Here is a 15,179-nt window from a genome sequence, read left to right as displayed (position 1 = left end):
TTCTTTAAGAATACGTATGATTTTGCACTAATATTTGGGCCAAAATATAGAGTAATAAATAAATATATAAAAAAGTTTTCAATCGACCAAGTGGCTGTGAATAAAACAGTTGTCTTCTTGTTTAACAGTTCATTCCGATATTTCTTGACGTTATTATTTAAAGTCGAAATATAGTGTTTCGTAAGAAAAACAAAAATGCGTTTACTATAATTTATACTAAAAGCTTGTGAGGAAAATTCAATGTATTTAATAAATAGTATAAAATAATACAATGTTACAATATTATGATTAAATCAGTCAAAATTGCCTTTTTCAGAACTTATGACGACTTGAAGGGTCATACCTTTTGCAATTTTAAATTAAAGTAACTTTTCATGGGTCATCTTATCCGTCATCCGGACCATATGATAATGAGATGCGAGAAACAAAAAAAAAACAAATTTTAAAAACATGATTCTTAAAATAGTTTGCTGGTGGAGTTTTTATTCCCCGAGGGTATCAAACGCCTAGTAGTCAGAATGACATCGTTGACATGAATTATCATTGATATGGTCATAATTATAAATTAGCTGTTTACAAAACTCTTAATTTTTGAAATACCTCAGGAATAGATTACTAAAGCTTTATTTGGCAAAATTTTAAGGAATGTTTGGATATCAATTATATGGTCATTTTTATAAATTTCCTGTTTACAAAACTTTGAATTTTTCGAAAAAAATAAGGATTTTCTTATCCCAGGCATAGATTACCTTAGCCGTATTTGGCACAACTTTTTTGAATTTTGGATCTTCAATGCTCTTCAACTTTGTAATTGTTCTTATGTGAACGAAACGCCCGTCTTGCGTACTAAACTATAATCCTTGTACCTTTGATAACTATTTAGTCCTCAAATTAAAGTTATCAACTTCGTACTTATTTGGCCTTTCAACATTTGTTTTATACCAGCTACACTGATGAGTCTTTTGTAGACGAAACGCGCGTTTGGCGCAAATACTAAATTTAAATCCTTTTATCTTTGATAAGTATAATCACTACACAGTAGTCAGCACTTCGGTGTTGACATGAATATCAATGATGTGGTCATTTTTATAAATTTCCTTTTAATTTTTCGAAAAAAAGGAGTTTCTTATCCCTGGAATAGATAACCGTAGCCTTTTTTGGCAATTTTTTTTTTTTTTGGAATTTTGGATCCTCAATACTCGTCAACTTTGTACTTGTTTGGTGTATATAACTTTTTTGGTATGAGCGTCACTGATGAGTCTTATGTAGAAGAAACGCGCGTCTGGCGTACTAAATTATAATCCTGGTACCTTCGATAACTATTTGCACCACTGTGTCGATGCCACTGCTGGTAGACGTTTCGTCCCCGAGGATATCACCAGTCCAGTAGTTAGCACTGAATATCAATGATGTGGTTCTTTCTATAAATAAACTAATCATAGATACCAGGACTAAATTTTGTATATACGCCAGACGCGCGTTTCGTCTACAAAAGACTCATTAGTGACGCTCGAATCCAAAAAAGTTAAAAAGGCCAAATAAAGTACGAAGTTGAAGAGCATTGAAGACCAACATTCCTAAAAGTTTTGCCAAATACAGCTACGGTAATCTATGCCTGAGATAGAAAATCCTTAGTATTTCAAAAATTCGAAATTTTGTGAACAGTAAATTTCCTGTTAACAAAACTTTTAATTTTTTGAAAAATTAAAGAGTTTCTTATCCCAGGAATAAATAACCTTAGCCGTATTTGGCATAATCTTTTTGGAATTTTTTATCCTCAATGCTCTTCAACTTTGTACTTGTTTGGCTTTTATAACTTTTGTGATATGAGTGTCACTGATCATGTAAACGAAACGCGAGTCTGACGTATTACATTATAATACTGGTACCTTTGATAACTATTTTTGGTGGGGTTCGTGTTGTTTATTCTTTAGTTTTCTATGTTGTGTCATGTGTGCTGTTGTTTGTTTGTCTTTTTCATTTTTAGCCATGGCGTTGTCAGTTTGTTTTAGATTTATGAGTTTGACTGTCCCTTTGGTATCTTTCATCCCTCTTTTACAGCAATTACTAATTTTCTTAATAATACTTAAACTGTAAAAGAATTTATAACTTCTTTCGCTGAAACATATATAACCAAAGATGCTTTTAATTACATGCTTGAAAACATTTGTTTAAACCTATAATGAATTAGCAAAATATAGATACTTGTGTCATTAAGAGTCTAGAGGATAGGCAACCGTATACAGATCAAAGACTATATATATACATATATATTTTAATCTATATGTATGTATATTAAGTTATTACTTAAAAAAATATTAGAATATAGATATATGTTCTTAGTAAGAGAGAGATAAGAAGTTAGCAGTATCCTTTAACTTCACTTTCAGCTATATAGATGATGTTCTCTCACTAAATAATTCAAAATTTGGTGACTATGTTGAACGCATCTTTCCCATCGAACCAGAGATAAAGGATACAACATAATGATACAGTTAAATCGGAATCATATCTTCACTTACATCTAGAAATTGACAATAAGGGTCGGTTGAAAACAAAACTTTATGACAAAAGAGATGATTCAAATGTCCGCATGACGTAATATTGTGCCTTTTCACCATTTCGTTCGTATGTGACGTCATTGTTTACTTTTTGCGTTCAGGCCTGGTTTTTCACTGAGTCGGGCGTGTCTATTTTCTATGTTGGTCTTCAATGTATTATGTATTCGGGTTTTGTTTTCTGTAATTAGTTAAGACGTCAGTTTTATCATGTAAATCTTTTATATTCATTTGATAAAATTTACTGTTTGCAATAGCATAAATTGTTCTATATAATAAGGATGTTCTTATCACAAGCAGAAAACCCTAGCCGTATTTGGCACAACCTTTTTCAACTTTTGATCCTCAGAGCTTTACAACTTTGTACCCCACCCTTGTTTTGACTTTCCAACTTTTATATCTGGGCGTCACTGGTAATTCTTGTTTGGACGAGGCGAGTTTTTGACGTAATGAATTTTAAACCTGATTCCTTTTGTTATCTATTATTCATGTGTTTCTTTGCCTAATACGTTCTCCTATTCATTTGTATTGTAGTCCTGTATTATTATGTTGTCATTTTAATGTTATATTTAACAATGCCATCAAAGTGCGAGGTTTGGCATGCCACAATACCAGGTTCAACCCACCATTTTTTTCTTTACAAATGTCCTGTACCAAGTCAGGAAAATGGCCATTGTTATATCATAGTTCGTTTCTGTGTGTGTAACATTTTTACGTTGTGTTTCCGTTGTGTTGTTCGTTTGTTTTCTCCTATATTTGAGTGTGAATTCACATTACTATAAGACGTGTCACGGTACTTTTCTATCCCAACTTCATGTATTTGGTTTTGATGTTATATTGGTTATTCTCATTGGATTTTGTCTAATGCTTTAAGTTAGTCCGTTGCTGTGTGTGTTACATTTTAATGTTGTGTCGTTGTTCTCCTCTAATATCTAATGCGTTTCCCTCAGTTTTAGTTTGTTATCCCGATTTTGTTTTTTGTCCATAGATTTATGAGTTTTGAACAGCGGTATACTACTGTTGCCTTTATTCATATTTTAATTGTAAACTTTCCATTTCTAAGTTGCAACATTCCAGCAGCACTTGCATACGAGGTATATATCTCCCAATTGATACGATATTCTCGTGCTTGTATTTCCTATCATGATTTTCTTAATAGAGGGTTGCTGCTCACACGGAAGCTATCAAACCAAGAGTTCCAAATGGTAAAGTTGAAATCATCCCTTGGTAAATTTTACGGACGCTATCACGAGTTGGTTGACCGTTATGGAATAACCGTTTCACAGATGATATCGGATATGTTTCTTACGTCGTAACTACAATCCCCTTACCTTTTATGAATGTGACCTTCCGAATTAGACTATTCACCGGATTTGTAATACTAGTAACATGAGCAACACGACGGGGTGCCACATGTGTAGCAGGATCTGCTTACCCTTCCGGAGCCCCTGAATTCACTGAGTTTTTGGTGGAGTTCGTGTTGCTTATTCTTTAGTTTTTTTTATGTTGTGTCATGAGTACTATTGTTTTTCTGTTTGTCTTTTTCATTTTTAGCCATGGCATTGTCAGTATATTTTCGAATTATGAGTTTGACTGTCCTTCTGGTATCTTTGGTCCCTCTTTTACACTGATTTCCTTTATGTTATGAACAGTTTGTCAATTTTATCAATACATGCTGTTGTAAAATAAAAAAAAGAATCGAAAATATCGTATAGTTATTCCTTAAAGTAATTTACTACCATACAAGTCTCTCCTGCATGGTTCATCTGACCTTGACCTTATTTTCAAGATCAATGCTAGGTTTTTCCTTGTTAAGTCTGTTTCTTAGAAACAATTAGCAATATGCCAACTTTATTTGATGAGTTGAATGATTGTAATAAAATTAACGGTATCAATTTTCTTGCACCAGATGCGCATTTCGACAAGGTGTACATTGATTTCCCATTAGCTTATATGACCTTGACCTCATTGTCTTGGCTTATGTTAAGTTTATGTGGTACATGTTCTTGTAATAAAGCTTTATATTTAGGATTTTCAACATCAAAATCAATGGTCAGTAAAGAAGGCAAAATATTACAGTGTGTGCACTCTTATTTATACCTGTAGAGGGGCTTTGGTTGGTGAGTGCTTTATGGTCAAGGAAGAGTGAATGGGCTATGGCACAGAATTTGCCAAAATTTTGACTACAAATTGACGATTTTAAGACTTATTTTTCGCTGATTTTATGTGCTTTCTAAACAAATATTCACCAAAAATGAAATTCAATATTTTTTCAATTTTCAGTTGTAGTTCAACAAGCCAAGGTTGTATGCAAAATTTTATCAAAATCTGTGACATAGCCCATTTACTGTTCCTTGATCTTAAGAAGTCAAATTACACGGTTCAAATTACTGTATCATTAGCTCATCACACTGAGGTTGTGAGTGGCAAACTTGCGTGTGGGAGGTGAGCTTGACTCTTATCTTAATTGAATTGGATTGTCAGTTTTCCTACCAATGGTCGGTGTTTCTCTCTGGGCTTCCTCTACCAATAAAGTAATACTGACTACCACGAAATAGCACAACACTTTGAATAGAGAGTTGCATTCCAGTCAATCAAATTGAATGTTAACCTACATGCAATGTAAGTTTTAATGTAAGTGGCTCATAAGCTGTATCGTGCTATCATTATTTTTCTTAATGTTAGATTTCCAATGAAATATTACGATATTTAGGTTGTGCAATGGAGTATGACACATTGACAAAAATGAATTGTTTTTTAATTATTTCATTTACAAAAAAAAGTATGTACACATATGCATTATGATTGTCTTTCTATTGCTATTGATATTTTATATATATTCAATTTGCTATTTTATAATGGATATTTCATTTTTTATATTTTTGCCACTCTACAATTTCAATGGTCATTGAACCATGCATGTTTTAGCCCTCTTTTGCCAAACAGACTATGAAAATTGTACATTTACAGCGAGTCACCTGAGTCTATCAAACTGTGCTAACATCTCTGCACCAAAGATAGTCTTTTGAGAATGTATGACACAATCAGATTTTATTTTATGACTTTTCAACATTTTTCCTGCAATATCTCTTACAACTGGAGGTCTCCACTAAATATCTTCTTCTGAAAATATGAAGCGTAAATGTATCAAACAATCAGAATATTATTGCTTTTTAAGATTCTGATGAATTGTTATTTTCATCCTTTCGGCCATATCGTTTACGTCTGACGTTTGATGATTTTGGTTTTGGTGAATTTGGTGGCATAGGAATAAATTGTGAAAGTGGCATAGGAATATATTGTGTTTTCATATTCGTTCCAGAGCGGATTTTTATAATTTGCCAATTCGAAGAAAGAGTTTCTGTTGGTTGACATTGGTTACCGTTTGTTATGCAATCTGGAATAAGTTTTTTAACAAATGTTTTCAATGTTCCATCATTTTCTCTTGCATCTTGGAAATCATCTATTGTACTGCCTGAGCTCGAGCTCTGAGTGTCATCTACGGTAGTACTTATACTTTGAATGACTGCAATATGCTGGTCGTGCAGTTTCTTGAACAATTCTATCACTTTGCTGTCACTCATATTTTCGATGACAGGAAACAGATCTTTTTCTTGCACCTGATAAAACCCTATCAGTTCGCTTTCATCCAGCTTGTGAAAGATGTCTTCAGTTGGATATTTATCATCCACTTCAATATCCATTGAAGTTTGGTCTAGTTCTAAACAGCTCTGCAGTTTTTCTCTTTTTGTTTGTTTTCCGACATTCCAATTTTGTTTTCTTGTGGTATTTAAAATTGCATTCGAAGCGGGTCTTTTATCGTCCCGCTGTTGTGTTGATTTAGACATTCTATTGAAAGCTGTTGTCTTATCAGTCTGATCTGTTGCTGGTTTGGACATTTTATTGGAAGCTTTTGTTTCATCGATCTGCTGTGGAGCTGATTTAAACATTTTATTTGAAGCTGTTGTCTCATCAGCTTCTTGTTGTGCTGATTTAGACATTTTATTGGAAGTTGTTGTCCTATCGGTCTGTTGTTTTGTTGATTTAGACATTTTAGTGAATGTTGTTGTCACATCGGCCTGCTCTGGTTCTGATTTATACATTTTATTGAATGCTGTTGTTTTATCAGTCTGCTCTGGTGCTGATAAAGGCATTGATCTCACAACTTCACTGTTATCTTTCTTTTCATTCCTCACCTTTTTTACAATTAATATCTTTTTCAAATTTTGTGGCCAAGTATGAATTTGATCTGGTACTGGGTAGTTGTCCGGTAATTCTATTTCTGTTTGCTTTTTGACTTTCCTTTTTTGTGTTCTTGTGGTACAATATTTTTCAATAACGATGTTGCTTCCTTTATCACTTTTGCTTTTAGGTATATAGCAATTTTTACCAGATGACTTATGCAGCCTGGAAAATCGGTATTTTCTCTCAGAGATGTGGCAATCTTTACCAGATGCCTTTTGCAGCCTAAAAGTTGGAAACTTATTTTCCCACTTTACCCTTTTCAAAGCTAATTCTGAGTTCATATCAAAAGTTTCACTGTTTGTTGTTGTCTCAGCAGTTTTCTGTGGAGCTGATATAGACGTTGATTGCGTAGGAATAACTTTACTTTTCCCTTTCATTTCATACCTGATCTTTTTTACAATGGATGTCTCTTTCATATTTTGTGGCAATGTATGAATTTTATCTGGTTCTGGGTATCTGTCTGGTTTTGCTCTGTCTATTTGCTTTTCTTCATTCTTGTAGTAATTTTTACGAGATCTCTTTTGCAGCCAAAAAGTTTTATACTTATTTTTCCATTTTGGCCTTTTAGAACCTAATTTTGGGCTCATATCTAAATTTTCATTGGAAGCTGTTGTATCAGCTGGTTGCTGTGGTGCTGGTTTAGACATTAATTCTGTCGACATATCTTTACTTTTATCTTTCTTTTCATCCTTGATCTTGTTTAGAAATATTGTCTTTTTGATGTTTTGTGGCAAGTTCTTTAATGGTGGAAGCAGTTTTGGAGTACCAGGGCGATAAGTGAAGGGGTGTTCTTGCATGCATGTTTTCTCTTTGTCAGGTAACACTGGTGGTAGTTTAAGAGTAGTGTCAGATAGTTCTTTAGCGTATATTAACTTCTTGTTTGGTAACAATGGTTGCCGTTTTAGAGTCTCGGAGTACGAATCTTCAACGTATTTCATTTTCTTGTTAGGTAGAAGTAGTGGTAGTTTTACTGGAGTAGAGGGTGACTTTTCCTTGTATTTCATTTTCTTGTAAGCTAGCAATTGTGGCAGTTTTACAGGAACAGGAATTTTCAAGCTCTTAGCATGCTTTTGGAGCTCGTTCATTTGTGTCTCCTCCTTTCTAGAATATTTTTTAATTTCCTTGCTTTCTATAGATGGTTCAAACATATTACACTCAATTTCAAATTCATGATTCACGAAACCAAGTTCTGAATCGGACCTACGGCATGTGCAGCAAGAGTCAACACACTCGCCTGTAATGCACTTGTCAGATTCTAGTTTGTTTTCATGAATTGGTGTCATCACGTGTGTTCTACCAGTTTTCCCAAAATATAACCTGGTGTCACCAATAATGACAGTGTTGGCTTCGATCATTCGTCTTTTATACTTGTTTGTGCTACCATAAGATGATATCAGAAGTTCCTCGTTGAAAAGTTGGTAATGTTCGAGTTTGACGTCAAGAATGAATTTGTGGAAAGGATTTGGAATTCTTGAGCGGTTGCTCTTTTCAATTGTTTTGTAAACATTTTTTAGGGTTTGCTGTTTATCAAGAAGAAACTGTTTCTGTTTCCTTAAGTAATGCAGCCTATCTTTCATGGAAATTTGTAGATTGTGCATGCATCGCTTCATAACATGTCTGTCAGCCTTTTTAAAATCGATCCATTGCTCTATTTCTTGCCTGAGCCTATTCTCGGAAAGTTTGCTTGGTTGCATGTTTTGTAGTTTGTTGCAGGTTGTTTGGATTGCTTCCCCTTTTTCTTTAACTAAACACTTCCAGTTGGCAAGCAATCTGAAATAATGTTTTATTTTTGTTCTATCTGTAATTTATAGCGATTCGCTACATAAAAATACCGCTTCTTAAACATGATACTAGTACATTACGTCATTTTTTTTCTACATAAATCAGTTGTATAGAAATGGACTCTTATTATATCAGCAAATAGTGGCTACATTTACTAACCCATTAAAACATTAAGTATGGTCATTCTTCATTTATGTTTCTGAAGTGGTGACAATACGAATACGAATACAAAACCATATTTAGTTTTTAGAGGATAACCTAATATGTTTGCCTGTGTAACGCAATGAATTCCAGTCTAATTACAAGGTAGTACCAGTTTACCATAATAATCAAGCATTTCCTATCTTCTTATATTTCTATTAATTAAGTTATTAGATATTGTATCTACATTTGTGTATGTGTACCCGATGGCATTGTGTTAGTTTGCCTGATTTTTTCGTCTGTTCTGTGCTGGAGGTATGTTAGTAAGTAAGGAAATAGTTTATGTATCAGTGTCTCTTGCTTTAACTCGAATAATTACAGCGCCCCTTACGGTCATTGGTCGAAAATATGTCGTAAGGGTGAGGTAATACGGTATATTTTGCTGTAATTTATGGTTTTGGACTTCTTTTTTTTTACATAGACTTGAATTTGATATTGTCTCATATTATATATTTGTATAAAGATAAACTAGACTTACTCATTCCCTGCCCTGTCTACGTTCTCCACTGTATCATACTCTATCTTGAATCGCTGTCTTCTTGGTCCGACTAAAAAATACACAAAGCTTTGTATTAGTTCATGATGTGGTATGTTGATTCACATTAGACAATCCACTTATTACAATCAGTCTGATCCATTGTCATCGTTTATTTCTGTTCAATTTTGGAATATGAATAGATGAGTTGGGAATATATGTTATTGAGATGATGAAAAAGCGCCAAAACAAATAAAAAGAAGAAAGAAAAGACTTATTGAATCAATATACAGCTTTAAAAAAAAATATCTGTACAATGTCAAGCTCCAAGTTAAGAAAAGGTGTTCACAAAAAAGATACACTATACACTATCTTAAAACTGTCAACAACACTTTACCGAAAGGAGAAAACATGAAACATAACTGAGCGTTACATATGACTATGTTTTACATTTGCCATTTCGGGGCCTTTTATAGCTGACTATCCGGTATGAGCTTTGCTCATTGTTGAAGGCCGTATGGTGACCTTTAGTTGTTAGTTTCTGTGTTAATTTGGTCTCTTGTGGAGAGTTGTCTCATTGGCAATCATACCACATCTTCTTTTTTATAGGTTCTAGACATAGTGCAGGCATATCAGTGTTGGATCGAAAAGAGGGGGGTTCGGGGTTGGAACCCTCCTTTTAAGATCATCAATGCATTTGAATTGGGGTATAAAGTTGGTTCAATCCAGTAAAACACATTGCCACACAACTCCATTTCCAAAAGTGCTTAATGTTACTAAAGGCAAGCAGGTCAGGGACTGGTTCCATCCATTTTTAAAAGGACCGAAAGTTCAATCATATGTCCCTATTCAAAGGCATTGTTCGTCAAATAAAAAGGGGGCTTTCAACCCCAGGACCGTTCCTCTTTCTTTTTGTGCTCCCCCACGGCACGTTGTAGGTATGAGATGAAAACATTCTGTTCTATACTGTAATACTTGCCGCTGTATTTCGATATCGATTTGATACATCAACGTTATGTACGATATTTTTATGAGTATTTCAAATCATATTAATGCTAAGTATTATAACAGCACGGAGCTACATGTTAATAATTCGAAAACGATATAAGTCAGGTTCATGCATATATTTTTATATAGATTAAACCGTTGGTTTTCCCGTTTGAATGGTTTCACTTTACTAATTTTTGGTGCCCTTTTTAGCTTACTGTTCGGTGTGAGCCAAGGCTCTATGTTGAAGGCCGTATACCTTGACCTATAATGGTTTACTTTTATAAATTGTTATTTGGATGGAGAGTTGTCTCATTGGCACTCATACTACATCTTCCTATATCTATATGCACTAAGATTACACACATAAAAAAGGTTGCTATTCTTCTTTTTATAAAGAAGACCTCCCTTATTATTTTTCCAAACGAATTTAAAGACGATTTTCAATTAAAACAAATAGTCCCCTGGGTGAGCAAACAAACTGAAAAAGGAATAATACGCGATGAAGTGGCTCTTTGAACTTACTTCTTTCTATCGTCTTCTTGTGCACAGCCTGCTTTGTATGTGCTATATTTTCGACTGTATCACTACAAAAGAGGGAAAATAGTTTTTGTTTTTATATTTGCTCAGCTATAAAAAGCAAGACTTGTCATCTTGAATAAGACCGTATAAAACAATGATGTATTGTATGGTGAAGGTATATCTCTGTGGTATTATACATGTACATTATTTATTTTCTTTTGTTTTATCTTCTGACATCGGACTCGGACTTCTCTTGAACTGAATTTTAATATGTGTATTGTTATGCGTTTACTTTTCTACATTGTCTAGAGGTATAGGGGGAGGGTTGAGATCTCATAAACATGTTTAACCCCGCCGCAATTTTGCGCCTGTCCCAAGTCAGGAGCGTCTGGCCTTTGTTAGTCTTGTTTGATTTTTAATTTAATTTCTTGTGTATAATTCGGAGTTTAGTATGACGTCCATTATCACTGTACTAGTATACATATTTTTAAGGGGCCAGCTGAAGGACGCCTACGGGTACGGGAGTTTCTCGCTACATTGAAGACCCTTTGGTGGCCTTCGGCTGTTGTCTGCTCTATGGTCGGGTTGTTGTCGCTTTGACACATTCCCCATTTCCTTTCTCAATTTTACATATTGCGTTTATGTTTTAATTTTGGATCAAACGAGTCTGTTTGCTATACAAATATAGAGACATGCTACATCGTTGACCAAAAGTTCAAGATATCTTAACAAGACTATTTTCCTAATCAGTCATTTTATTTATCATTATGTTTTCATAAAACTACCGCACGGTTTTATAATGAAGCCACTAAATTGTTTACTTTTGATTGCAGATTTTTAAATAACCTTTTTTCGGTCAAATCTTAAAAAAAACTTGTCTCATCATTACATGTAGACCCAGTAGTAGTTGCATTTTTTGTTATACTAGTCTCATTTATTATCTTGCTCTCTGAATTTGTCACTTTGATTTAGTTGTGGTCAAAGTTTAAACAGCTGTTTTGGGGGTTTTATTTTGTGTTTTTTTTACTACAGGGGCATCTTTATGGTGCTGTAATATAATTCGCAATCTTGCACGGCTGCATGTGGTTCTACTTATACTATTTATAATGGTAATAAAGTAATTTTATAAAACATTTCGAACATTAGCTATAGTTCTATAATTCTTTGATATACATACATTATTAAAATTAGCATAAATTAATATAACATATGCTTACCGATCATTTTTCTTTCTTTCATCCATAACTTTTCGTATACACGGATTAAAATTATTCAATATAATTTTATGTTTGCTTCTTGTATAGTCACTCCTTACTGCGACAGATGGAACTGTGTAGTGAGGAATAGGAGGTTCCGTCACTTTGACAACGTTTCTTCTATTGTGACGTTCTGGTACCCTGACATTTACCATACATGCGCTGAAAAATCTTTAATATTGCAACTCACGCGTTTTACGTGTGTCAAGTTAGTGATTGTTAATTTTTTTTTGTAGAACTGCAAAAGTTTCCATATGTGGACAATTTACCTATCAGAAATATGCAAAGATACCAAAATCAGGCGTGGATTCAGACATTTAGAAAAGGAGGAATTCATCCCCCGATCCCCCCCTTTCCACCCGCCAATGAAAATGGACAGTCGCAAATCACAGGTCGAGTATAACAGACAATACCATGAACACAAAGAAACCCGATTAAAAAGACAAACAATCATAGTTAACAAACATTACAAAGAATGATAAAGAAGCATCCCGAATCCCACAAAAACCAAATTGAGGCGGTGGTATTAATGTTATTTTCAATCATTCCGAAATTTTATAAAGACACACACTTGTTTTGATTTGATTCGATTGCTGTAAGGTCTACAACGCCTTGATTTGAAACTGATATTCCTTATGCTATTGATTATAATTATATAAGTTCTGAAATCAAATTCTGTAAAAACAATATACAAAAACATTATTTAGTGAATTTTTATATTAATCAATTAATTTGTTCGTTCGTTCCATAAAAATAACGCACGTATACATTGATCCCTTCATGGACAACATGAATCTTTATATGTCATTCTTGCAAAATTTTCATTTAGTAGTATATTTACAGTATACAGTTAATGTTAAAAATTGCTTCGCCGAGCGTAGCTGGATACGACAGCAGAGGTCAAACCTGAACAGTTGGGGCAAAAATGGACGCAATATTCGCGCTTTATACAATTTGAATTTGGATTGTTATAAAATATTTGACACATGATAGGTTTTTGACACAGTATAGCTGTAATCAAAGAACTTAGAATTGGTTATATGATTTGTATTTATATTCAAATTTTTGCTATTGTGCAATACACCATGCTGTTTCGAATTGACCCCTCCCCCCCAAAAAAAATCCTCACAATTTTTTTTTACTCCCCATCCCACCCTTGAAGAAATTTCTTTTTAATTTTTGAAATCTTCAGAAATTCCCCCATAATTTCTTTTTTTTTTTATCTCCCCCCTCCAATATTTTTTTTCTCTCCCCCACCCCCTTTTACAAAAAAAACCCCAATTCTCTCCCTCAAGATTCGGTCAAAATCTCAATTCTATTTTCAATGGACACAGATCAATGTGGAAAATATGTTTGAATGTTTAACAGTGTTTTCTGACAAAGAGACTTCTCTGTTTTTCCACCACAGGGTTCTACATTAAACTGTGTTACACAATGAAAGCTTGAGCTAAACACTTAACATAAGCAGTGTTTTTAATTTAGTATTTACTGTTTATTATAAACCCTAACACTTTTGTTCTGTTGGTTAATAAATGTATAAAGAAATGGGTGTTTGTGTAATGGCACTGTTATATGTCCACGGTCAGTAATAATGGCCACGAATATCTGTAATGGCCCTCGGCGTTGCCCCATGCCATTACAGACTTCCTCGACCATTATTACAGACCTTGGACATTTAACAGGGCCATTATAAAAACACCCATTCATTAATACTATAAAAAGAACTTCCACATCTTTGATTTTGTATACACTTGTAGCTAGAAAAGGAACACGTTAGGGTTCTTCTGCATGATGTGATTATTTGTATGGGAGATGATATCTGAGAACATGCAAGCATGTACTAGTTGCATGGTTCTATTTATGTTTGGGGTTGATCTTCCTAGTATCATAAGAAAAATATGTCAATTTAGGTAAGGTTTGCATGACACCTGGATTTTTTTCTTAGTGATATTATACCTATATGATACATCATTTTGTTCAGGGAGGAGTATCCAAATATTTAATGAGCTAGAAAGAAAACTTTTGTGTAATTTTTTATTAGTTCTTCGAAAATATCTAAAACACTTTTTGAAAAAGAACCACAATATCGTCCTCCATCTAAAATAGATTGGATGGATTGTCGTCAAGCCACCAAATATTCTCTTTCCTCGTTTTGTAAAAAATAGTATAAACGTGAAAAATCTGATAAAAAATCTCTAGATTCTTATGTAAATAAATGTATGAATGTTGTAGATAATAGAATATTACATTTTGAAAATAATTTTAGAAGTAAATAATAGAGTAAGATAGTTAGCCTATTTCCAGAATAAGAAAAAAACTTCAAGAACTTTCAAAGTGGTTTGTATTCTTACGGTGTTTATATTTCACAGCTCGTTCGCTATGACCGTGTCAGTTGTGACGGTTTTTTTATTTTTTATTTTAACGAACGTAATCTATGTATTACTGGTAAATTATTAAGTCAGGGATTTCGTTACCATAAATTACTTAAAACCTTTACTAAATTTTTCCATAGATATAAAGATTTGGTTTTGAAGTTTGGTTGTACCTGTAAAAAAATTATTTCAAACGGGATAGCACAGTCATGCTAATTTGAAATGTTGTTAACCGTGTCCGGAAATTCAGAAACGATCCTGGTAAACTTCTCGATCCTTTAAATAAACTTATTCTCCTGTATAAACAACCCATCAATGTAGACATAAAACCAATACTGTACCAAATATCCAAGTTTAAACAATACTTGTACCAAATATATATAAACACTCTGAATATACACGCCATAAAAGGCTATAATAAATACCAAAAACTTTGTAAAAGGGATAGTCGCACGACAACGCCGATGCTCTATATTTAATATGAAATAAACATGATTCATAATCATACATATAAATACACATATAATACATTATTCAAACATCAGTATCAAACAAAAAACTCTTCAAATATAAAGCTTAATAAACTTTTAACCAGAAGTAAAATTTACCAAAATTCGACTGTTCAGATTGACGGTGTCGTGATGAATGATTACATGGGCAATAAAATACCGCGAAAATAATTTTGAAGCGGGAAAACCTAACGCCCCATATGCTACATTGATGAAAACATCCAGGAGAAATTGATTTCACTCTAATGCACTGCCGGCCGTTTAAACGAATG

General features: G+C 33.6%; 1 protein-coding gene across 1 annotated transcript; it reads right to left on the bottom strand.

Annotated features, from left to right (window-relative positions):
- Nucleotides 1–5,350: 5,350 nt before the first annotated feature.
- On the bottom strand, nt 5,351–12,121 carry LOC139483019 (uncharacterized). Its single transcript, XM_071267052.1, has 4 exons — nt 11,988–12,121; nt 10,774–10,835; nt 9,265–9,334; nt 5,351–8,573 (listed from the first exon to the last, which is right to left on the bottom strand). Exons 1-4 carry the CDS (start codon nt 12,011–12,013, stop codon nt 5,732–5,734), a joined length of 3,000 nt encoding a protein of 999 aa, XP_071123153.1. The 5' UTR covers nt 12,014–12,121; the 3' UTR covers nt 5,351–5,731.
- Nucleotides 12,122–15,179: the final 3,058 nt, after the last annotated feature.

The sequence above is a fragment of the Mytilus edulis genome, chromosome 1, assembly GCF_963676685.1.
Source record: "Mytilus edulis chromosome 1, xbMytEdul2.2, whole genome shotgun sequence".
Classification (NCBI taxonomy): domain Eukaryota; kingdom Metazoa; phylum Mollusca; class Bivalvia; order Mytilida; family Mytilidae; genus Mytilus; species Mytilus edulis.
This window is presented reverse-complemented; position numbering and strand designations above follow the sequence as displayed.